The sequence below is a fragment of the Anoplophora glabripennis genome, unplaced genomic scaffold, assembly GCF_000390285.2.
Source record: "Anoplophora glabripennis isolate ALB-LARVAE unplaced genomic scaffold, Agla_2.0 scaffold389, whole genome shotgun sequence".
Taxonomy (NCBI): Eukaryota; Metazoa; Arthropoda; class Insecta; order Coleoptera; family Cerambycidae; genus Anoplophora; species Anoplophora glabripennis.
Window position 1 is genome coordinate 378654 of NW_019416466.1, and position 26944 is coordinate 405597.

Sequence of the window (26944 nt, forward strand, 5' to 3'; positions counted from 1 at the left end):
AAAACATTTCTTTTGAAACAAATATGGAGAAAAAGGAACTTTTGACACTTGTCAATCTTAATAAAGATCAGAAAAAATATGTTATCGATGAAATGGCAACAAATCGCCTAATAACGGTACTACGGTTACCACCTTATCACTGTGAACTTAACCCAATCGAATTAGTCTGGGCGCAGGTAAAAGGAGATGTAACGCGAAATAATACGACGTTTAAATTAAGTGACGTGAAAATTTTGTTAAAAATTTCTTTGGAACGAGTAACTGCAGATAACTGGCAAAGATGTATACATCATGTACAAAAAGAAGAGGAGAAAATGTGGGAACTCGATAATTTAATTGACGTTACTGTGGAACCTATCGTTATCAATCTAGGAGACGAAGATAATTCATCAGAATATTCAGACGATGAATTTTAATATACGTACTTTTTTATTTTCTTTATTGTACATTTATACAACACTACATTTACTCACCATAATTTGAATTTTCAAAATACATATATTTTTGTGTGGAATAAAAGTCTATTCATTAAATTTAAATAAATATTTTGATAATATTGAATAATTTTATTTGAATTACTAAAAACTCTCTTAACCCGGTTATGATGCTTAAAGTAGCCTCATGTTTTGAAATGCTGTTTTTATATTGTTTACTTATAAGAGAAATGGACCGAGAAATTGAAGCGGCATAGGCAAAGACGGATTGTCGGGGATTAAATTTTAGCTACCTGCTACAATTTAGTACAGTCCGAACGCACAGTTTTTTTAAAAGTACACCTCATCTATAATATAAGCACCAGTACTACATTTATTTACGATTTGCATACATAATAAGCTTTTATTACTCTCTTTCATTTCTAAACAGACTATAGTTCCTAACATTTCGTAAACATTAGTTAATAGCCTCGCCATAAAAGTTGGATTCTCGAGAACGACACGAAAGTGATATTTCGTCGGACCGGTCGGAAATCCTTGAGTTCGTCCAAAACAAACAAAGACGTAAATCAGTTCTGTATTGTGCGATGATATAAACTTCCGTCAATTTCCCAATTCCTGTTTACCGTATTACGCATAGTACTACAGAAGAGCCTCGTTTCGCAACGATTATTACATATAAATAAAATTTGCGGCGAGGAAGGCGATCGTTTTCCCGGAACCGTTCATTAATCATGCCACGTTCGCTCTGACAGATTCCGGGCGTAGCCGCGCGCTGGCCCCCCTCGCCAAAGGGTTGTTTTGGATGTTTTCGTAAATTTTATATGAAAACGGGACGGAGGCCGCCGCATTAATATCGATTCGGGCGATCGGCGGTGGCGGCAGCGGGCGGGAACAATTTCACAGCCCGCTAGGAGGGTTAAGGTCGGGCTTTCCGCGAGGTTTTTCCGTGGGATATGCACGGCACGTCTGCTGTTTTGGACCGATGGTAAGCCCCAGCAAGCACTTATAATATTTATCCATTTAGAACATTACAGTTTTAACTTTTAACTTTAAAGAATGTACAGGGTGAGTCAATTTCAACAAGAGATTTAGAATTCTACGTATTTCCCAAGAGGATACAGCGAGCGTCTTTTTGATGAACTTGCTCCAAAGTTCACTCTTCACCAGATCACACCCAGAAATCGTTGTTGGTCTATAGTGTACAGGATATTTTTAAAAAGTTGTAGAGGATATCATTGGTACTGATACCGTTTCAAGAGGAATATATCCTGCAGATATTTACATACCTAAATATTGCAAAAGGAGTTTTTTCTATCGCTTGGTGGGGATCAATCAAAATATAAATAAATACAGACGTAGATGCTTTTATATTTGCAAAAAGTAATACGGGTTCTAAAGATGCACGATTGTTAGATTGGGATGGGAAAGATTATTTTAATGTCGATCGATCTTGATAGTGGTATGAGCTCATGCGTTACATTAAACTTATTCGATTTGTTATGATCATTATCGTTTTCGCAAAGATAAAAATCAACTTGTTCGGTACTAAGCTTGTCGCGTAATAAAGTTATCTAGATGCCTCATCAAAAATCGAGGTCGTTTGTTATTGATGTACGGGGAGAACAAGTGATAACCGAATGGTGGCGTTTGTAAATTGTGGTTCGAACACATTGGTCTAAGATTGAGGTAATGTTTGAGTTTAATTTTAATATGATAAATGTTAACAGTAATATTCACAGGATAAATCTTTGTTTTGACACTCTGCCAACTGTCGAAGTTATGGTACCTTTTGAAGCTCTTGAAAAACACTTCTAATTTCTATAATTTTGCTTAATTATTTTTAGGGAGATATTTTTGATAATTGTTTGGTTGCACTTATCTTTATTTACGTATTTTGTAAATTTTTTTTTATTTTTTTTTTCTGTAATTTGACTGATGATTATTTAGCGAAATGACCAAATCGAAGTGCAATTATAGTCCATAGAACGAAGAGAAAAATGGGGTAAAACCTCGGAATACTTTCGGATAGATCCGATTTTTATGAAAATTTGGAATTAAGATTACTTCACCCTATAGATGAAAAGTATGCTTGATATGCGCTTTTTATTTTTAGGGGATGAAGACTACCCTTTATGCTAAAAAACTGAATAAATATAAAAATAGATGTTATATAAACTAAAATCATACCTTAATATATAGAATAAATATTGTTTTATATTGTGGGTTATAATTTACGTTATTTTTATAAAGTTTCAACCTTTAAAAACTACCCTTAATGATAAAAATATAAAATTAATAGTTTCTTTGACCTCAAAATATTTTTATAGTGCATACATTATACAGGTTCGGAAAGTATCGATGGTCCATCTGCCGTTACGTGAGACTTCCACCTTCCACAAATAAGAAGTGGATCTTATTTGTGGAAGGGCGAAACGGGCGGTGACTATGAGACGCCTTCATTATAGCCATCCTTCTCTATCGCATGGATTTCTATGGCTTACTCGCTCTCACGTAACTTCAGATAGACCATCGGTACTTTCCGAACGTGTAGATAGACATCTTTTTAATAGTTTATGGTATTATAGATAATTTACAATATTTCAACCCTTGAAAAACTACCCCTAATAACAAAATATTTAAAAAAATTAGTTTTTAACAGTTTGAAATGATTTGGTAGTACAAAGAGGAAATTAAATTCTTTTACCTGATTATAATACAATTAATAATTTATCGCATTGTTTTAACCCCTAAAACCCATCCCCAATGACAAAAAAATTTACTTGACAATGATCCAATAAACAATGCAAAATATATTTTTTTTCTTTCTCGCGATTTACTTTAATTTATGCAATATTCAAAATAATTATTTCTCAATATTTTTTTCATGCAGAAAGTCATAATTTCAAATTTTCAAATATACTATATTTTCGAGATTATTTTATTATGTATACCCATGAATGCTCCAAAGTTGTGAATAACCAAAATATTGATATGCAATTGAAGCGGTAAGGTACCGTGGGTATTTTAAAGATAACTTCCTTAATTTTAAAGCTATTAAGTCGATTCAAAAATGATTTTACTTTTATTTCGACAGCTAAAAGTACTGTAAAAATATGTTTTAACGCGTTATTTTTGAGATTTTTGAGGTTAAAGGGTTTGAAAAACATGACCTTCGCCCTCAACTGCAAACTTCTAGCAGCGACATATCTGTAAATTTTTAGTAATAAAAAAACCAAAATATTCTTTGAAAAAAAACCTAAACTTTTGTACTCTTGAATATTTTTCGTATCTTTGTTATTTTTAAAGTTATTTTCAAAAATATTTGTTATTTATTTTGGAATTAAAAAAACATTTTTTCAATCAAAACGTAATATTTTCAAAAATATGCATTCTAAACCGCTTAAACTTGTATAATACGTATATTGTCAGCACACAAAAAATGTAAATTGTAGAAAGATTAATGAGGTTTTCCAGGTTTCCCTCATTCCTGCACTGAATGGTGGTTAGGGCCTACCAACATAAGTCGTTCCTGGGCGCAAATGCGGCCTGCTTAATAATAATAATATGCCGCCTCCTCTCCCGCACAAGTCTCCGACTTCTGGGCTAATTCTCGAGGTTCGAATGAGGGATAGAGATATTACTATTATTACCTTTAATTTTAAATCTAGTGAAAAATGTATCAGTTTTTGTACAGATTTTTTTCCGAAAAAGCGAATTACCAGTTTTATTTTAATCATAACTCTGTTAATTTTTATGCTAATGACTTAAAGTCAAGTTCATTTTAAGGATTATTTAAAGTACTTGAAAAAATGTACTATACACTTTTCTTGAAATATAGAATTTTTTTTATTATTTTACGTTAAATGCTTCCAATTTAGTTATAGCGGACATGAAATTATCTTCAACCAACCGTATCTCAGGGCCTATTGCACCTACATAAATGAAAAAAAACTGAATCTTTTTCTTTTTCTATAAGCTTCATTTTCTTCATGAAGTTTTTTTCATAGAACGTCTATTTTCCGAGTTATTCGAGAAAAACTACTGAAAAAGTCTTTTTTTAATAAAAAATGTACATTTTCAATCACCAATAACTCGAAACTTATCGAAAAATGTTCATATGATACTTTTTGCTTAAAATTGACTGCTTTATCGATTCCTGGGATTATTTTCAATGTTTTCCACCCCCTGGGCAAAAATGCTCATCGGCACTAATTAATTTTTGTTTCTTGAGCTATTTTCTGCTGCCAGTTTCACGTCAATCGGTTCTATCCGAATGAATTCGGAGGATAGTTTAAAGTTTATCGCGATCTAGCGGTTAAACGGAGCAACTTGGCGTGGCATTTTCGATTTTAGGGTTTCAGGAATCAAAGGAAAGAATTCCAACGGAACACTTTCTCATGCATTAATAACGCGTACCGTCCTAAGTCGAAATTAATGTGTTTTTCCTTAATACTCCGGCAATGCCGAAAAGGATTAGGCCATTAGGTCGGTTCCCAGGGACGAGCCCGGTCTATTAATTTCCTCCGCGTCTTGAGGAAGAGCCTTTCCGATCGAGCGCCGTGTCGTGGAAGAAGAACACAACGGCGCACCCCGTGTGTCATTAGTTACGCAGCCTTTGTACGAGGGGTAGTAAATAAACAACACACCCCACGGCATGTGGAAGAATCCCCCATTGTGCCCCGATCGAACAGGTTTTAATACCTCAGCCGATGTCCGGTCCACCCCTCGGTGTCCGGCTCGATCTCCTGACCTCGATGCCCATTAATCATATCTATTATAAGAGCCGGGGTCACTCCCGTAGGGCCCGGCCAGCCATTTCAATCCTTTTTCGGCGGCCTTAGGACAGCCGGACTACTCGCAAGGGCGGTTGTAGCGCTCCACGATTATGTCGTTACCTAAGTTGACCGTTGGTTAGTTGATGGCGATTTCGCCTTTGATCAAAGGCCTCTACCTACGTGAGAACTCTGGGTTACTTCTTCTGGGCAGCCGGTGTCACGAGGATTGTCTTCCAATTTGCATACCCATTCACCACCACGAATGTTTTGATTTATTTGATCGTACGTTTCGCAGTATTTTTTTTTTTTCAGAGTTTCGTTGCCAGAGGTCGGGCTTTTGTGAGGATGGATTTTTCAAGGCGACGCATTTGCATATTTTCGGGCGATTGTCAAAACAGGACGCGCCCGTCGTCGTTGGAAATTCGGGGCTTGTTCGCGCGCGGGTCCATTAATTCTTATACGGGGTGTTTTCTGGGTCCGTGTGGTAGTTTCCTTTGATTGTCAGGGAATTTTTTACTTTACTATACTATGCTTTTCTTATGGGACTAAAACCCGCTACCAACATGAAACAATTAAATTATATTGAAATTATTTGCGATAAACATTATCTATATAGCAAAGAAATCTACTCAATATGCACATAACATACATATTGAAAATTAACAACATACAAATATCATATTTAAGTAGTTTTAAATTATATTTAATGAACGCATGAACACTATGTAGATGTGGCAACAACGCTAATAATCGAGTGCAGTTGTACACACTGCGAACCTACAGACCTCGGACATCGGAGATATTGCGCGTCAAATTCGGGTATATTGTGTGTAAACTATGTAAAATATAATTATTATATATAGCAAATATATCGTATTATCCTCGCGAACTGGTAAAAAAACGAAAAAATAATTATGTTAGTTTTAGTGTTAAATCATAAAAATTAACTATTAAAAAATTGAAATTGTTATAACTTTTTTATTAAAAATTTAAAAATCTATCTATTTCTCTGAAAAGAAAGTTTACATTTTTTAGAGTAGATTGGAAAAAAGAATTATAAAATTAATTCATTTTTCAGCTTATGATTTTTTTAAATTTCTGAAATCATCTCTTAACTTCTAGCCACCCTAACTAAAGTCAATAGACAATTATTATGTAGAATTTTATGCTCTACAACTTCTGTAAGAATTTTTTTTGAGTCATCTTGAAAAACCCCGTGAAAAATATTACTGTCACCTCAAACTTACATATCAAAAATTCAGGCAAGCTGACCAAATTGTGATTTAAACGTCCATTTAATTGGACTATTAGACTAGTGCAGTCGGCATGCTTAATCGGCTATATATACCCTTTATTTTTTGCAAAATGTTGGTTAAAAAATAATAGCTACGCCACTGAAAAAAACACAATAAATTATATCAGAATTATTTTTTAGCCGGACTACAAAATGAAGTTAGTTAAAAATTTGTTAAAAATTTGCCGAGAAACGATGTTTAATTTTTGTTTAGTTAAATTTAAAAAAAGTTTTTTTCTTGTTTAATGTTGCTAAACACTAAATTCCTCACTACTTTGTTCATACAAGCCTTTAAATATGTCTAATAGTTCCTGAGATCTCTGAAATGAAAATCAAATTTGATTTATTGAAATTCTTGTTTCAAAAATATTTCCAATAATTTTTGCTCTTCTGAGTAAGAGCAAAATCAATTTTTAGTTTAGAAGAAATTGGTGTTATTTTAATAGCAATTAAAAATTCTATTTAATTCATTTCAAGAGAAAATTCTGCTAGGTCGATTGGGACTCTTTTTGTGGTCATTCTATATAACAAATTTGATTTGGAAAAAATAAAAGGGCATCATTGTTTCTTGTAGAATGGCTTCTCTTAAAACAAATGAAGATAATTTAATTCTAAAAGCGACATTTTACTTTCGATAACTCCCAGTCAAATATAAGTTAAAAAAAATGCATTTCCCAAGATAAATCGATCGTATCTTTTTGTGTTCTTAGTTGGTTGGTTGGTCCAAAAAAGTAAACAAAGTTGTTTTTGCGTTTGTTGCCTAATAAAAATTTTACATAAAGTAGACATATTTAAATTATGCAGAGACATGTGTAGCATGTCTTACAGGCGTGTTTGTGTACTATTTTCTCGGTTTCCAGAAGCAGTAAATGCCCGGTAAATACCCAGGAATAATGTTTATAAATAAAAAATTTCAAAGAACATACGAAGGAAACAAGTAGGTTTAAATTACATCAGGAAATTGAAAGGAAATACCTACCGAGTTCTAATGTCAAATAAATGTCAGATAGGAAGAGAATCAACAGTAAACACTAGGAAACTATTATAACGACTAAAGACTTATATTTAGAATACGCAATTTTTGCCAGCTTCTAACGACTATGATTTTTGGCATACGCTGGGCTTGTCGAACGGGTAATTGTTCACCATAGCGACGGTTACTCGTTAAAAGGACGTTTTTTTTTTATTTCGGGACTCTTGGCACATCGACAGTCTTATAAGTGGGTATAGAAGCCGCGTCAAGTTATGACATATGGCCCGGGGTATGGGCAGGTCATTAACAACTATTTTGAACTTGGACCAATTTAAGAACTATTTTTAATTTTTTTATATACAGGGTGTTACCGATAAAGTACGCTTCGCGTGGGGATTTTTTTTATTAATCTACCAGATGACACGTACAATAGAAATCGTATTTTGACGTCTACTATTTGTGAGGTTAGAAAAAATACGAAGAGTGGTTTATTTTTTAATTTTATACCTATAAACTTATTTTCCAACCTCGTATTTGTTTAGTTTTTTTTTAAACTAAGAAATGTTTTCTAATAAACCCTAAACCAAGAGTAAACATTCTATTTAAAAGGTAAAAATAGGACCTGTATTTTTTCTTATTTTTGAAGTTTTAATTTAAAAATATTTTGAGTTAATATTAGGAACAGTAGGCCAGTGTTTACAATACGCTGAATATTGGATGAAAAAGCCTACACAAATTTCTTACGATTTACGATTCGAATACAAATCATTAAGTGTAAGAAGTGTAATTCTGCGAATTTCAATTTTTTTCATCTAGAAATACCACTTATAAATTATATGTACTTTATTTACGTCAATTGGGATATTTTCCAAAAATGTTTGATGTAAATAATTCCTAACTGAATATACCGCATCTTAAGTGCTTCATTTATTATGAGAAGAGGTCAGTTATTTATTTTTATTGCAAAAAAAAAACAAAAATCTACTAATTTTGTAATAAAATATTTACAGATTTCGAGAAAGAAATGTTATATTTAAAATATAGCTGCTCGACCGCAAAATGTTTATTAAAATGTATGACGATTTGAGCTGACAAATGTATTTTTATTCTCTGTTACTGTGGTTTTGATAGTGCTCTTATTATAGTGGTTTATTGTTTACATCAGTCTGACAAGTGTTTAAAATGACCTATTTAAACACTTTACAACACACATGTTTGGTCACTTGGAATAACTGTTACCCAATAACTGAATTGACCAAAAACTCGTTGATAAGAGTCGTTTCTATAAGAATAAAATTCTCGTGTCACAATGTTCGTTCCCGTACTCCTCCGAAACGGCTTGACCGATTCTCATGAAATTTTGTGAGCATATTGAGTAGGTCTGAGAATCGGCCAACATCTATTTTTCATACCCCTAAATGTTAAGGGTGGTCCACCCCAAATTTTTTTTTTATTTTTTGGACAAAATTTTCTGTTTTTATTTTTTCATGATTCAGCATTGAAAAATACATACAGTTCTAAATTTTCACCCTTATACGATCAACCCCTGATTTTTAATCGCGATTTTTATATTATTTTGTTCCATCCACAGTTCCACAAGATGGCAACACAACGTTTGCCGGGTCAGCTAGTAAATTGTATAAACATAAAATACTTATAAAAAATAATGTCAACGTCGCTAACTTTATTGGAAGTGTTAAATTACGAACTTTTATTATGTTTATAGTGAAGCAGTGCCAACATCGGTCAATTGTAATGTAGATAATTTTCCACACCTTTGGTCCTTACGTTTCACATGCGTTTTTGGATAAATCCAGGCCATACGACCCCAGGACATCCCATTTTCATTTTCACACCTCCAAATAAAACAGCTCCATCCGTTTTGTCCCTCCGTTATCTCGCACTTAAATCCTTTAAACCGATAATCTGACTTTGCCATTCAACTACCCGGAAGGGTATCTGTTACATTGTTTTGGTCGCAGTGGTCCATCTCAACCCTAATCAGGTGCCGGATCTTTTGTCGGGCTACTTGTAATTGCATTGTTATGACTAATATCTCGCAGATTCTTACCTGGGCGCCCTTCTAACGCGTTAAGCCATTATACAAGCCAACAACTATTATAATGCTACGGGCCGGAGATGTTCAGATTCGGTACGTATAAAAAACTGGGTCAAACGGCGTACGGCAGGTTCCGTGTGTAAGGCGACAGTTGGTGCGAAGATTCCCTAGGTTGATATTTTTTTTTTCAGCCGCTGACGCTGGTAAATATTAACGCTTGTAACTCGGTTTGGATGCCAGTCGATGAAAACTACTTGGAAGTTTATTAATTGGCGCCTTTTCCGCATTAATTATCTGCCCGTGATCAAGCTGTACCTAATTCGCTTTGGTTTTACTTTAGAGTCGTTTCCGTAAAAGTAAAATTCTATACGAGCATTAAATATAGTCATGCTGCATCAGAATTCCCCAAAATAATATTAAAGTGTAGTCCAAAACCAGGGATCTTCATCATTTGTCAGGCAGTCCCAATAAGGGCCAGTAGTAGCAATTGGCAGTCTTGTCTTTCCGAAGTCAGTTGAACATGTATAAAAACGCCTAGCAATAAAATTTAATGAGATTCATAGGCGTCCCTAAAAAAGTTTTCTGCTAAAGGTAAAACATAAAAAAATTTTGTATATAATATGAAGAAAATTTCTACCTAAAATTTCATTTGGCCAACAACATATTTTATTTAGTTATTTCCACAATTTTGTTTACATAAATTATAAATTGTCCGCCTAATTACGCCTCTCGTCATGTCATCGATATTTTAAATTTTTGTTTTCGCTTCCTCTTTACGCAATGATCTATAAACACCTTGTTTAATAACACGAAAAATTGTAGACATTGAAACTTTTGTTAATATGTAATTAATAGAAGGTGCTTGTAATAAATTAAAATTACCTGAATCACACCAAATTCCGCATAGCTGCACTGCACTGCTAGGGAATTTGTCGCCAACTGAAATGGCTACACGTGTATCTACAATACACTGGATGTAACGGAACGAAATATGTGTTGATAACTATTGTAAATCAAAACAAATGTGGCGATGTACTTAATTAGTGAATGTCTATTTGTGGACTGCCTAATCAAAATCAATCACAATCGACAAGTACACCAAGACGTTTAACAGTTTCATGGCGGGAAAGTACAGTGTTAGTAATAACATAATTGATTGAAAAGAACGGATAATCTTTCCTTGTAGGTATAAGAAATAATTTTACCTTTGGATACGTTAAGGAGCAATTTATGTGTAGAACACCAAGTATGTAAATTGTCCAATGACTTTGTAACATTAAGTCTTCATCTATGAAAGAAATAGAAGTAAAGATGTTCATGTAATTAACTAATAACAGTTTATTACAATCTGCTACTGAAGAAATGTCGTTAATAAAAGGAGGTGATATTAGAGGTCCAAGGTTTGAACCGTGGGGAACTCCTGAAGTTGCATTATGTAGTGAAATTAAAAGTATGCTTCAAATATTTCTTAATAATGATGAGTTTGCGGTACTTTTTTTCTTTGACACCCCGTACGTTGTTTACCTTCTGCAAGCCTTCCCTGTAAGTTCCAAATTTATAAATCCGCCCGCGCTTTCTTTGCACAACCGAACAAATACTATCGAATTTCCATCCCAATCTATCTCCATTGACACAACCCACCCCCATGTCGCATATTTCGCTGCGACAACAGTCCAGGCGTTGGCAGATGGCCGTGTTAGCTCAGCGAATTGAATAATCGCCACGCAACCCCTTGCAACCCTTTTTCGCACGTGTCCCGTGGGGGTGGTTTCCTCGAAAACACCGAAACTGCATAATCCCGATGTGCAACAACACGGCTCTCGGATTTGGCGTTTCAGCTGTCCCGGGCATACATCTGAATACCCTTAACCCGGTATTTGACCAGAGAACGAGAAAAGTAACCGTCGGAACGAAATTCGAAATTTTACCTGGCCGTCCGCGTAGGTTTCTCGGTGATAGCTCGGAGTTCCTTAACCCGCAACCAGTCTGCGGATCATTTTTGTTCAAAAAAGCGCACATCCCTTTGAAAGACCCTCCGTGGACGGCACGTCTCCAAAAATTACATGACAAAGGGCGGTGTATCGGAAAAATTACATGAAACGTAGGCCAAGAACTAGTTTAAGTGACCACTTACTTATGTGTAACCTGCAGGATATCTCGCTAGCTGGCCACTGGTCAGTACAGGGATGTCCGGTTTTCAACCCTTAATAGATAAATGTATCCTACACTGTGGGAAAATAGTTCTGTGCCGTTACAAGTATTATTCGCCAAGCCCTTATCATGCAAAATTTGACACAGGCGTCAACGTAATGCTCATGTTCCAAAATCCGGAATCGTTTTTGTTTTGTTGAAATTTCAACTCCAAAAAGGCTATTATAGGCCAGGAAATATAGAGTTGGAGGGAACTTTTTGTTTCGCCAAGCTGAAATTATCACTATACAGGGTGTTTTTGAATTGAGTAGCATAAATGATACCAGTGAATCTACATCTGCAAAAAATCGCCTTAGTAAAATGTTCACCCCTGAAGAGATATGGGCCATCAAAGTTTCCAAAAAAATTATGAAAATTGGCTGTAATTTGAAAACAGAACGAGGTACAAATAACAAATTTTTTACAGGTTGTTTACTAATACAGATGCGAGTTTCCAACTATTTTTCGAAAATTTTAACCCCTCGAAAGGGGTTGAAATAACCACCCCTAAATACTCGATATCCAAAAATACGCATTAGATAAACTGGTTCTTTTAGAAACTTTTACCTCTCTAGCAATTTTCCTTTAAAACTTTTCGTTTATTAATAAAAAAATAAAATGTATTACCATTCACCTCATACCGTATATGATTGCAATCAATCAAAGAAAAACTAAGTGTGCTGCTGTCATGCCAGTTGTCACAATTAACTCTTCTGTAAGTTGCCACTGTTATCAGCTAAATACTTTTTGGGTGTAAATTAACAAGAATTATGCCAAATTTTACTAATGATGAATATGCGATTGTGGAAGATGCTCGGGATTGTCCAGACTAATAATTAGTTAATTTGTTTATAACTTATTATATGACTGTAGAAACTAATATGTTATGGTACATAATATTTAGCATCTATAGTGACAAATTCAGCTTGCCGGAACAAAAAGTCTCTTTTCCAGCTCTTTTTCCTGGCCTATGCTCTACAGATTAATTTAAGTTAATTTTTCTAAATTCTCATCAATTGAAGTTATGGGCAATACTTCAAGAGTAGGTTCTTTCAAATGAAGTAATTTGATGAGTATTTAAGAACATTTTTTTGAATTTTTAGAGAGATGAGCTTAACATATTTAAAGTAAAGCGAAATTACATGATAAAGTAATAAAAAATGTTTATAAAAAATAGTTGACTGTCAATCGCAAAAAGCTATTTTTAACTTCCTCAATGCTATTTGTTTAAGATTCCGACTTATTAAAATATTCTCACAGATTATGACAATCTTCTAAAATTGTGAAAAAAATACAGATAGAGCTGTATTTATATAAACCTATAGATCATTTCCAAAAATTGTTATGCGTGATTTCAGCTTCATTTACGCAACAAAATTATGCGGAAAACGAGGGAAATATTTATTATTGTATCCGATTTATCTTCCATACGTAATACTACATTTCTGAACAGAGTTCCTACTTTTCAAGTTTTATTTTTAACTGATTTCGTGAATTCCATCAAAACGATCAAATAAATATCCGCGGTTTTATGTTTGTTATGTTTAATTCTCACTCTTACACAAGTCAGTGGCGTGGTGGCAGGATTTGTTAGGGCTGAGCTCTGCTCCACTGACCCCTACACCACTGCGCATGCTTATGCGCTACATAATACGGACTATCCTTAATATTCTAATAAATAATTTGTTGAGAACTATTGGAAGGCAACGTACCAGTAGTGGTGGGGTATACGGACTTTCTTCTACCATAGTCGCACAAACTAGGGTGTTGTAAGTCTGTCCTTTGTCTTGATAGGAGTTGGTGGAGATAGTTATTCTGCTCTTTGTCAACTGAAACAAAAAAGCATTATGTTAGGTCCCGCGTACTGTTTTTTAAATAAATAAATGCTTTCGACACGCACCATCCACACGATACGGCATTCGGTAGTTGGCAAATGACCGCATCATCTGGAGCCGGTTTAAAACTAGTATTTCGTGCACGGTAGTAGAACAAACAACTTCGTTACGAAAGACCGTACAGAAAGTTAGCGAAGACGTTAATCTTTTGTCCTACCGTTCGATCTTCGGTTTCATAATCGAGCGGCCTTAGAGGGCCAGAGATTCCCACGTGTAAATCCGTACAATAAGGGTAATTGCGCAACACCAGAGACGCACCGAAGATAGCTGGAGTCGTGATTGGCAATTACCCAGTTAATAATTTACAGCGTACTGAATAGACGGTGTGGTAATACACGTCGAGTATAAAACGAAATGGGACTTTTTAGGTCAAGGGAAACTTTCGTTTCCGGTAGGTACTTGGACGACTGTTTCTTGGCGCTTCATAGCTTCATCTAGCCTTTACCGAGTATGATTAAACGAATAGTAGTTTTTAATTTATTGTAATAACAAACATCTCTGCACCACTAAGTGGAAGAATACTGAACACTTGTTTTTATATAAATTCAGGAAAAATAGCAAACAGTTTTTGCCAATTTTTTGTCGTTTTCTAAGCGTCACCGGTTATTTTCGATTGGAATATGTTTATAAAATTAAATATTCGTGTTATTCGGATAGTTATAGTTGCTTACGTAACAAATTATTTTTAATACGAAAACAAACAGGTTCCCTATTTCCGCCACCTCGAAATTGTTTTGAAAAAAAATATTTCGGAGGCAAATTTAGAATTCCATTAAATATCTGTGGGTTAGGAAACGCCGCTTGTGCAGAAACAAATTTAATAATAGGAAATATTGACCTGATTTCAAAGGATCGTATTGCGTTAGTGAAATCTCAACATTTGCTTTGTCATTAATCGTCAAATGATGCCTTAAACGTCACGGTATGTAACCGTTCAAAAAATCATGTGTAAAAATAACGTATACCTAAACGATACTACAAGTTGCAACGTTGCCTCGTCTTCATGTCTGCACCTACACTTGTAATTACGTTGTGTAAAAAAAACACACATAAAACAACATGTATTTCTCAACAATAACTTCAGATTACGGTATTGAGGTTAATAGTCGCATTGTGTTACTCGAAATTCTTTTATGTACCTTTGCTTGACACAATTATTGTCTTTACATAATAGTTCCTCAAAACACGACTCGTAATTGATCAAAATAAGGCGCAAGTTAATTTTAATCAATACCATCAGTAAAAAAATAGCAAAAATTGAATGCAATGAACACAAAAAATGCTTGCATCTAAAAGTGTATTGGTTTGTTTGGTTTTAGAACACGATAAGCTGTAACGAACACTTCTTCCGGTGTATTTAAGTATCGCTGTTGGATGTAACAGAACCGACTAGTTTTCCTTCGCTTTGTATCGGATTAATTATCATTGTCGAATAAAAAAAATTGTCGCCGTTGCTGGAAGAAAAAAAAAAAAAACTTTGATTGATGGCGTTTTCTTTCGGCGAGAAATCGAGAGTAGAGCGAAATGTGGAACAGCCTCCGAGCGGCAGCACCGTTTTGACGAGCGTACACATAAATTTTGTAATGAGGTCAAAAAAAAGTGTACCTTTTAAAGGAAGTTGGTATTTCAAACCGGGCGTTATGTAAGTGAGCTTGCTCAAAGTTGATTCCTATCTAGGTTAAGGCCGTCAGGCGCTGGAAAAAAAATGAATACCGGTGCGGTACGCTGTATCGTGTGTGTGTGTGTGTGTGTGTGTGTGTGTGTACGACACGGCGTTGAGTGTAAAGGCGCGTCCACATTGCTCGTGATCCTGCGTTACGTCACGTGGATGATCACGAAATGTTATTGTCGGGTATTAGGGCATTATTTATTATTGCAAAACGGAAGCAAGAGAATGAAAGCGACAAAAAGTCGGTGTTGAATGTCAAATACATATATTGAAGGTAGATTTCAGTACGGTGGAAATAATGCTCTCTACACAAAAACAAAGTATTTGGATCAAATGAGCAGTTTTTTTTAAATGGAATTATTTGCCGTAAATGTTATTTTATTCTATTCAAATGTATCTACTTTCGTCAAACTATGTGAAATACTTGCTGTAATCTTTTAATTTTTCTTAGAATTTATATTATTTGTGAATATATATAATTTAATTCAAATCTTTTATAGTTTTGACTTTACCTACAATATCTCTTACAGTTCATCATAATCTGCAATATTTGTTTCAAAACTATCAGTTCCTTAAAATATATATACCTATATTTAAAGTTTAATATTAATGTAGGGATTATTCAAGACAAAAGTAGCATATTATAATCAAACTTATGTTTTCTTGAAAGAAAATTGTAGCAGATCACAGAATGGCGTAGGTGGGAAGTAGCGCGATAGATGGAGCCACTTACGCTCTATGTATACACACCTCCTTTTTTTACGTGTGTGATTTGCAATTAGACTGGATGCTTTTTTCCGTAAGTCTGGTAATTAAAAATTTCTAGAAAATTGCGTTTCAATTAAGGAAATTTAAGATTCTTCTTAATTGGAGACTCATACACCAGTTTGAGTACGAGGTATAATACTTCCTTTGACGTAATATTGACTCGATAAGATGTTTCGAGATAGTTGTAAGTACATGCGTGAAATCTAGTATTCGCTGTGTTGCTCAGGTTGCTGGAACAGTGTAGACGCACCTTAACGCTTATTTGGTCCTCCACAATGTCGAAAGATTTCCTATGTATTTAAAAATATAAAAACTGATTCATAAAAAAACATAAAACGTTTAGGTTGGCAACCGTGTACTGGTCCACAGCCGTATATGGATCAGTTTTGCTCTACCCAATTCGATTCACCCTGTATGCGCACATACAATTACATAATTACCTGTACCGTCGCTCGTGTGTACCATATACGTCCATCTTATCATCGATTCCACCGATTATTTATTTGCCTAACCCAATTGTCGTGTTTTTTTTTTACTTGCGGCGGGCCGGCCTATAAAAAAAATAACCAAACCAGGTCGACGTCGGTTTTTATGCAACTGCGCCTGCACATGTCAATAAGTTTATCGGAAACGGGACCGAATAAGATCTGACCAAGTTCTCTGAGCGTTGCGCAAAGTGTCGTTGACACGTTTTTATCGATGATATCAGAAAAACTTCCGTTATTCATTCGCGGGTCTCCACATCACTTCGAACGCTGATACCGGCGAAAAATTCCACAAACCCCTTTGTAAAATACGTCGACTAGAAGGGGAAAGTCTTACGCAAACGTTTTTGGTAAATCTGAGCTTTAAAGTGAAAATATAATGTTGTAATTCGAAGGAAAACTTGTAAAATATCAATTAATTATAGGATATCAAGGAACAAAATACAGCAGTGGCATGCACGTAATGAGGTATTGAGGACAGAGCGAGAATACATTTCGATTTCGCTTCAAGTCGTAATAAATCAATTCTTCAATTCCTTGCGTAATAAATAAATTAGTGAATTGGTGAGGATTTAATCGAAATGTTTTTTTTTTACGGAAAACACATTTCCTCTGTCTTAACCGCCGTGATATTATCTTGCATAAAAATGAAGGAAATTCATTCGGTGTGTACACAATGCTGCGTTGGCGTTGGCGCAAACTTCCGGATATTATAACGAGACGTTAAAAAGCGGAAGTCTATCTCTCGGCAAGGAATTAAAAACGCTTCGCTTCGAGAAAACAGTTTGGAATATTTATTATACGAGGGTAACGGCAAATTTGAAGATTTTGTCGCGTAATTGTACTTTGTCGCAATCAATAAGCGTCAAAAAGCCGTTTAACTGAAAAAAGTTAAAGCAAAGTAATAATAAAAAAATAATTCACGGTTCTACAAATTATTGTCTACACTCGTATATGTACTTAGTTTATTGGACGAACCTTAATTCTTGTTTTCTCGACGCTAATTTATTTTAAATTTGGAATCCGGCCAGTATATCGGATCGCACATTCTGATATCGATTTTTAACGTTTGGCATTGGCACAGAATTCGTATGCACACACGCCACTTTCACTTGATTTAACTGCCCAAACGAAATACCGAAAACACAATGGCTGTTATTAATTTTTAGCAATATGCGCCGGTTACGACATACCACCATGGGCTCGCCATTTAGTAATTGACATATTAAACATTTCGCAACGCCCATTAAACCGGAGGTTTCGCTTGGAGTTGGAAGGATTGTGCAAAAAAGCTCTTATGAGGTACCCGGTAGGGTACCTAATCGGTTTCTTATGTTAATTTTCGCTTATCGGTATTGGTTAAATAAGTTAAAAGACGGTTTGATTACTATAACAGAGAATTAGTTTTATTTAGTAAACGGTTTAGTTGATTAAAGGTAACAAAATGTTAATTTATCGCAATAAAATCATTTATTTACTATACATAAATTACTTGTTAACAAATGGTGCAATTTAAAGCAATAAATAAAAGCTCTTAATATGCCTATTTCGAAAATAAATAGTTTTATAGTTATAACAAAGATTTAGTTCAACTTAATAAACTGTTTAGTTAAATAAAATTTAATTACTTATTTGTTATGGACTAGTGCGATTTACTACTAAGGTAATAACAGTTTTAATATATTTCATATTGAAAATAAACGGTTTAATAGCTACAACTAAGATTTAGTCCTATTTAATAAACTGTTTAGTTGAATACATGAGAAAATGTTGGTTTATTACGAATGGAATTTAATATAAATAAATTATTTCTTATATACCAAAACACTAGACACTAAAGTAATAAAAACACTTAAAATACCTTATTTCGAAAGTACACGATTTAGTTGCTATTACAAAGATTTAGTTCAACTTAATATACTGTTTAGTTAAATAAAATTGAATTATTTATTTGTTATGGACTAGTGCGATTTAGTACTAAGGTAATAACAGTTTTAATATATTTCATATTGAAAATAAACGGTTTAATAGCTACAACTAAGATTTAGTTCTATTTAATAAACTGTTTAGTTGAATACATGAGAAAATGTTGGTTTATTACGAATGGAATTTAATATAAATAAATTATTTCTTATATACCAAAACACTAGACACTAAAGTAATAAAAACACTTAAAATACCTTATTTCGAAAGTACACGATTTAGTTGCTATTACAAAGATTTAGTTCAACTTAATAAACTGTTTAGTTAAATAAAATTGAATTATTTATTTGTTATGGACTAGTGCGATTTAGTACTAAGGTAATAACAGTTTTAATATATTTCATATTGAAAATAAACGGTTTAATAGCTACAACTAAGATTTAGTTCTATTTAATAAACCGTTTAGTTGAATAGAGAGTAGAAAATGTTAAGTTTATTACGAATAAAATTTAATATAAATATAACGATTTAGTTGCTATAACAAAGTTGAAATAAAAAATATTTGTTTATTGTAACGAAATCATTTATTTAATATTAGTAAATTTATTAGTTTGTTATAAATTACTGCATTTTTATTGGTACTAAATTATAATTAATAAGAAGTAAGTACTCTGCTTTATTTGATCGATTGTTTTGTAAGATTATTACATCATTGGTCCACATTTAATGTTATAACTGCAATTACAATTTATTTAATTTTAATGAATAATTTATACGTAAATAAATTGGCATTTTCATTGCAGCAAAATGTGTTTTCGTAATAGAAATTCAAATTATATAGTCCAAATGCTTGGCGGTGTTCATATTTAAAGTAAAAACAATTGTACTATTTTTGAATGAGTTAAAATAGACACGAAAATAGCTAAAAAAAAAAACGAAAACAGGAAATGAATCAAATACTATTTATAGTTAAAATGTAGTTTAAAAATAGCATAAATCACACAGTTAAAACTAATTTTAATTCCTGGATGCCATATTTGGCTTATCTTATATATAATTATTTCTGTTAATTAAATTTTATGTCGTTATTACGTAATCTTATTAAAATTTATTGAATAAATAAAATAATTAGGGAGCATACTTCAGTATAATTTGTTTTTAAACTGTGGTGATAAATACAATTCGTTGACGTCAATTTATATAAAAAAATTTCAGTTTTCAGTATGCCTAGTAATCTACGCTTTCATTAATTTCGGGCTGTCAAAATAATTATGCCATCTATAAATAAATCGTCGAGTTAGCTTCGAGATTGTTTAATAATTTGTTGCAATTGCTCTTGATTGTAAATGAGGTCAAACACATGATTTGAAGTGCAGTTATATTTTTAAATGCAGTTAATTATCTGTCTGAAGTGAAAAATAAGGCTTGTGTATTTGTCTGACCTAAATCTCCAGCCTATGCGAATACTCCTGTACGGTCTTGCGACATCCGATGGAGCCTGGAAATGTGTAAAATTTTCAATTTTATTATATCTATTTTTTCCCGCGGTGTATTCCTTGCCAATATTTGGCCGACAGAAATAGCTACCGGAAAGCCAGAGTTGTTTTTCAGGAATGTCGTCTCGAAATTAACAAAAGGTTCGGTTTTAATTCCTAGAAAATAGTAAACATCCACTTGCTTGACGTCAAACTATTACATTTTGCGTAATTTTCTATAAAAAACCGTGTCACTGACACCGAAACATAAATATTTTCGACCAATCGGGGAAAAATTATACAATATTTAACGTAGATAAGATAAAAAAAAATCTAGAAAAATAATAAAAACAAGAAAGTATCTGCTCTGGCGCGATACGGTAGATAATATTGGTAAGTTCGCCAATTTTAGCGATTACACTTATTTATTAGCACTATTTATTGATAGATGTGTTGCGTAACGTACCGCGTTATCAACTCATTTTTTTTTTCAGTATCACTTGTAGCGCCATGAGGCCTCTATTTTTTCCTAAGAGGGATCACCAGATCGGCCTCGTGAATTTTCACATGAACCCATCGGCTTAGGAAACAAACAAACTCCCCGAGCAACTCGTATTTATCAACTCTGTTCGATAAACAAAACGGGGGGCTTGTTTGGGATAAGCGCCTTTTTATATCATCGAGTTCTATTCATAATTTGTGGAATTTTCACGCCGGCACGAAACTTTTAATCTTTCGTGCAAGTGCACAATATCTCCACAGCCATCGCTAATTCACCGTGTTCAAATAAAACAAAAACGAATCGATAAGCGTCCGCAGACGTGCATGCAAAATAGGTGCATAACCTCAAACAAAGTGAGGACGGCCGCGTCGCGACGCCGTTGACCTACGAAAGGGCGCTGAGTCTAGCCGTATCGACCGACGCTCTTGGAAAAACTAGGCGGTAACCTCGCGCGTTCGAGGGAAATTGCAGTTTTTTTTCCCTCTCATTTGGCCTGTAACGGATGGGCTGAAAAACAAAACACGTCTGCTTGTATATCGTGATTTAGGCGGGATACAGAAACGACAGCGTCTAATCGTTTGTCAAAGAATCTACAGGGATAACATATGATCAGAAAATGTACTGCATAAAGCCGCGATGCATCTGCAGCGTTTTGCAGACATTCGCCGTAGATAACATAATCAGTTCATTGTTATCGTACATACGTCGCATTTTGTGTTAGTTACGTCTACACCAGCTTTTAACTGTTAAGTTATAAAACTTAACAGTGTTTTGTTAGTGTTTTTTGGTGGTAGTGTTAGTTTAGTGTTAAATTTTCTGCACATTATATACAAATTATTATAATTTTTTACCTTTATCAGAAAACTTTTTTAAGGACGCCTATGAAAATCATTAAATTTTATTGTCAGGCGTTTTTTTTACATGTTCAACTGACTTATACTAAATAATCACAAAATAAAAGATATAGATAAACACCTTAAAAAATTGTGGCCAAAAACGCCAGTCTTAAGCTAAGTTAAGGTTAAAACTAAATAAAGCAATAATTTTACATATTGTGTTTTGTAAGAGTAAATCTCTAGAGACCAACCATTGTTGAATACAAGAAATCAGTTATTTGAGGTGCACTATTATATATTTGATAAAATAAGATCGATGATGGGGATGTAAATTTTTTATTATTAAAAAAAGAACCATAAATATAACTGCAGTTAATTTTACAATTTAACATGGAAACAAAAATTCATATTTATGAAATATTTCTTCTGGCATTCAATATTTAACGTGTTCCAATATCATTGATAAATAAAGAAAATAGTAAAGGGCCTAAATCAGACCCCTGTGGTATACCTGGTGAAATTTTGACACAATTTGAAGCAGACTTATTTATTTTGAAACATCGTGACTTAGTGGATTGTATTCGTGTTTTATTCGTGCACACATATTTTTCAGTTTAGCAAACAAAGTAGGATGATGAATATTATCAAAAGCTTTAGAAAAATCAGTGTATACGGCGTCTACTTCATATCTCAGCCATACTTTCTAATATAAATTGAACAAATGGCACAAGATTAGATTTTTCAAATTAAAAAAATAGTTTAACAACCTAACCTAACAATTTACCTGGTATCGAGAGCTAAAAAAATTTGACGATAATTTCATACATCGCTTTTACTCTCACCTTTAAGAATTCGCAGGGAATTAGAATAGCAGGGGAATTGTGATGGGTATATTATGTTGTAGACTGAAAATGAAATAATTTTAAATATAAATATCCTGGTTGTTAGAAAGTTTTTTTTTAATCGTTTGTTTGTATACCTGCAAATGTCAGGTAGAGGGAAAACTGTAGATTTGCTTTGGGAAAACCATTGTCAAGTGCTGGTGTCAGTACAAATTTCGAACACCTTGCAATGATGTTTGTTTTGTTCACGCGGCACAATTAACTAAACGATAATCCGTCCGCGCTAGAGAGAGATAAACCCGCAGATAAATCATAACGTGCGTAACCGCCCTTAAGACACGTTCAACACCGCGATATACGTTAAGTCCGGGTTAAAGTATCAAGCTTCATACGACAGTTTTCTAATCCCACAATTCGTAAGACTCATCGCATAATAGACCACGTCGTACTTCCTCCACGACTTCCTGTAGCATCCATCATCTAATCCGTGGATCGGGCACGCAACGTACCGAGAGCTTTATACACGCACAATAACCGGAAGTGGTGGAACGGGCGCTAAATGATATAATGAAACAATTGATCGCTTATTTTGACGGAAATCCTAATGGTGTTAACCTTGGCTGGCTCGGACCGGCTTCACTTTCACTCGGAGGCATTTTGGCACGCTGAGGCCGGTATGATAAAATATACGTACGAGTATTTCGCATGCGATGACCCAATTCCGCGGTAGTGGGAGGCAAACGCGATTTTAGCAACTGTTATATAAGAATTGCGAACGGCGCGGCACCTGTAGTCGACAGATTTCTTTTAGATTTCAACAGCAACACGAGAAGGCCATTAGTAGAAGGATCAGTTCAAATCTATGGCCTTTTGGTTGCTACAAATTTTATGCAACTGAATCAGATTGTCGTTGCTTGTAACTTGCTAGCATTTCCCAGATTTTGCTGAGAGAATAATTGGTTCGAACAATTTTTCTGCATTACCAATTATTGGACGTTTCTTACCATGAAAGATTACTCATTCTATAATCAATATCTCGATTGGTTTGTATCAGAAGAGTAATATTTTCTGGTGAAATATGATTTTACTGAGTCCCAAACACTATAGTGACATGCTGTCCGCCACCCCTTGAATTTTTCGCACTTACACCCTGCATATTGTTATTTTAAAAATAAATATTTGCCATGCTGTAACTCTTCAGTTTTCTTAGTTGTAACCAACCTATTTAAGATAAGTTCCATAAACGTTATTAGATCTACTTAACTATCAAAAAATTAATTCTGGCTTTGGTAAATAAAACTGTAATTTGATTTCTGGGTAGTACCCGCGCTTGGTGACGCGACGATAGCAAGTCCGCTTGGGTCGTAACAGTTTTCTTGGCTTTGGAGCAGCTGTTTGGGGTTTTCAAGCGAAAAAAACTGAATATTTCAACACCGCGGAAGCGTTGACGCCCACCGGCATAGACAAAATCCAAACGGGAGATGATTAATGCGTTGTTGTCTCTGCCCGACTAATTGTACCTTGAAAAAACTATTTCTGACGAGAGCACGACTGATGAGTTTCTATATTTCGTCGATGATTTTTGAAGGTCAACCGATACATCGCCTCCGTTTGCGTAAGATCTTTTTCGAAACCCATTGAAATGTTGGCCATCTGCGGTTACGCAACGGAAACCGTTCAAGTCTTTGCATACAGGGTGTGCTACTTTTGGAAACAACATATTAACAGGTATTTTTTTTCAAAGCGGCGAGGGAAAGACAAATCGTTGCGAAGGCAGTCATTGTTCCTCGAAGGCCTTCCTGTTGCTTCGACCATATCGACGTTAAATCAGAATGGAACAGGTGTGGGGTGAGGAAGAGCCGTTGCACTTCTTCCGGAAACATTTGAATAAGCCTCCCTCTGCTGAATACGATCGGAAAGAGGTTTTCTCTCAACCGTGACGAAAACCCTTCAAGAAATCATTATTTTTCCGGTTCTTAGCCATTCTCAAAGGAAATAAAAGAATTAATTACTCCTTATGTTGAATACACCCACCATCCATGCTAACAGAAGCGACTGATTTTTTTTTAATTACTCCTGAAATCTCTGTTTCGTTATAAACCCGCACATTCCGCTCATAACGTTGGATTTCAGTCCGACAGACGTCACAGTGTGCCATGCTATTCCAATGCGGAAATGCCCAGAGCATTTAAGAATAGATATTGGGTGAATAGCGACCACTATCGATTTCTGTAACAACCTAGGATGGCGGCGGCGTTTGTGACCACTCTCACTTTTGCGGAGTTGGCGTGGTTTGACGGTGACGTCACAGCGCCGCAGACGCATTGATCCGTGACGTCATGACGCCCATCTGATGTGGGGCCGCATTCCCCGAACGATCTCCCGACTAACGGAGGCCAGCTTGATTTGAACTTTACTAAAAAAAAAAAATTGTCTCTGGATATGGGCATAGTATCCAAACTAACTGTTTTGCACTTCATGGATGATTAAAAGTGCTGTTTTAATTTCCAAGTGCAGGAAATGAAGTGTCGTTTTTAGTCCAGCGGGCATTTAACTTTCTTTTAATCTCTCTAATAGAAACAAAAGAATAGCTGTTAACGTAATGGTTTCCAAGTGACAACTGTTGGAAGGTAATCTAGCACGGTATCTAGATTCAAGCTGCAAAAATAACATAACCTTTGAATCGAAGTGCCTTTTAATTAGTCTCAGTAATTTAAAATACACTTTAGTCCCTTGATATATACTTTATACTACACTAGTTAAAAGTGCTGTTTAAATTCTTAGTTGCAGTGAATAAAGTTTCACTTTTTATCCCCTATGGATTCTCGAGTAAAGTGCCTTGTGATTAAAAGTGCACCCCCACGATTTAAAGATGCACTTTAAATCCTTGGTACATATATTTTATACTTGGTAAGTTAAAAGTACTATTTTTGAATAAAACGTCACTTTGTATCCCTTAGGCACTTTTAACCAAAGTGCCTCTTGATTAAAACTGCACTTTGAGACGCACTTTAGTTTCTTCGTACGCAAATAATAGACTGTTTAACCATAACAGAGGCAAAAACTGAGATTGGCTACGTTTGGCAGACCTTCTAAAAAATATATTTCTTTTTTTTTTGTGATTTTTTTCTTCTGAATGGAATGTTAACGAACCATTACAAAGTGACCTAGTATACCTCGCAGGGTCTACAGTTTTGTTTACGCCAATTCAATGATTTGTAAGTTGTGGCTAACACAGCGTTAAGTGGAAAGGTCGAACATGTCAATGATAACGCTAATAGGTAGAAAAAAATTAATAGTTAAAAAAATTTCGGGCCTGCCTACGTGCAATCGTACACACTTCATTGTTAAAATAAAATCGTCGACGAATTCGTCACTTTTGGAAGAGAATTCTGCGGTCCGCAGTTATAAAACTAATTAGCAACTTCCTTATTACGTAGCCTCACATTGTGAGACCATTTACGTTACATATTTGTCTTCCCGGAAGCTATAACCGAAATCAAGTTATACAACGATTTTCCTCGAAGGATGAATTTAATTTGTAAATCAAACACGTCTGCCACTGTGTCCTAAGCGTGTGCGGATCTCTGGTGGGTTTCTTTCAAAATGGATTCCTTACATATTGTATGTAAATGACTAATAATGAGGAAAATGCATTTCACTTTTGACAGCCATACGAAATATATCCTGCATAAGAATTATTTAATAACGAAATTAATAACGCCAGTTTCGAGTCCCTGGAAAAATGTAAAGGGTACCACCCACGACAGTTTATTACCTGCGTAATGATATTTTCAAGATCGGTTAATTAAAAATCTATCTTTACGGACTGTCACAAACTGTTTCCTCTGTCGACGACGTTTAGTGCCTCCAACTCGAGCGAAAACCTTGAGAAAACAAGGAACGACTTGTTGGCCGAATGGTAAAGGCACCCTTTTAACTTGCAGATTTTATTGCTCATTAAATTTCGACTATAAGTGAAATATATGCGGCCCTATCGCCGTAAAATATACAACCCCCTTATTATTGCGGGTGGCCTTCTGGGGGGTTGACAACAGTCAACGTTATGGCCAGACTCTTTTTTTTATTGCCCCTCAAAGGGGATGGATTATAAAAACTAGCTACCGGCTACCGCTCGTAAAATTCCGTGATCGTTCTGGGTATTTATAAGCTCACAACGAAATTTAACAGATGTTTTCACGGATAGAAATCGCTGATTGATAAGGAGAGCCGAGTTGGAATGTTTCGGGATAGTTTACACTCGTCAGGATTGAAAAGCGATTTTAAAAGTCACTGAAAAGGGTCTGTTATGTTTTATAAACAATTAATTATGTGTTTTTTACATTGCTTGGATTAAATTGTTTTAATATTTATTTTTGAAAAGTAAAGTGTCATTTTTAATCCCTAGGAATTTTAAGCTTATCAAATTAAATTAACCTGAATTAAATGCGACATTCCGGACACATGCCAAAGCAATATTACAGTATTAAATAACTAGTACACTTTATATATTTAAAGTGCTGTTTTAATGCCTAGTTTCCCCAGGAATGAAGTGTCAGTTTTAATAAGTTTACAGGGAGAAATTTTTATTAATAATTGATTTTAAATATTCAATTCAGCCAATCACGAAGTGCAATGGCTGTTAAAATCATTATACTGCTTAAAACGGAGTTAAATAAAAAAGATTGTTAAGTTCATCATAATTATAAGGGTTCAAATCACAGACGGGCCAATTCCAAGAAAAATAAATCTTACCAATAAAAAAATTTCCAAATATTTCGCCAATAAAAACCAGTTAACTCAAAGCATCCCTTTTTTATA

The 26944-nt window shown here is 34.6% G+C and overlaps 1 protein-coding gene across 2 annotated transcripts in view; it reads right to left on the reverse strand.

Annotated features, from left to right (window-relative positions):
* The window catches only part of LOC108911968 (ecdysone-induced protein 74EF-like), a 63571-nt gene that overhangs the window by 29931 nt on the left and 6696 nt on the right, over positions 1-26944 (reverse strand). For both annotated transcript variants that reach the window (XM_018717067.2, XM_018717066.2), the window contains exon 2: positions 13441-13557. In XM_018717067.2, the coding sequence (XP_018572583.1) occupies positions 13441-13557 (117 nt within the window). The remainder of the gene's footprint in view (positions 1-13440; positions 13558-26944) is intronic.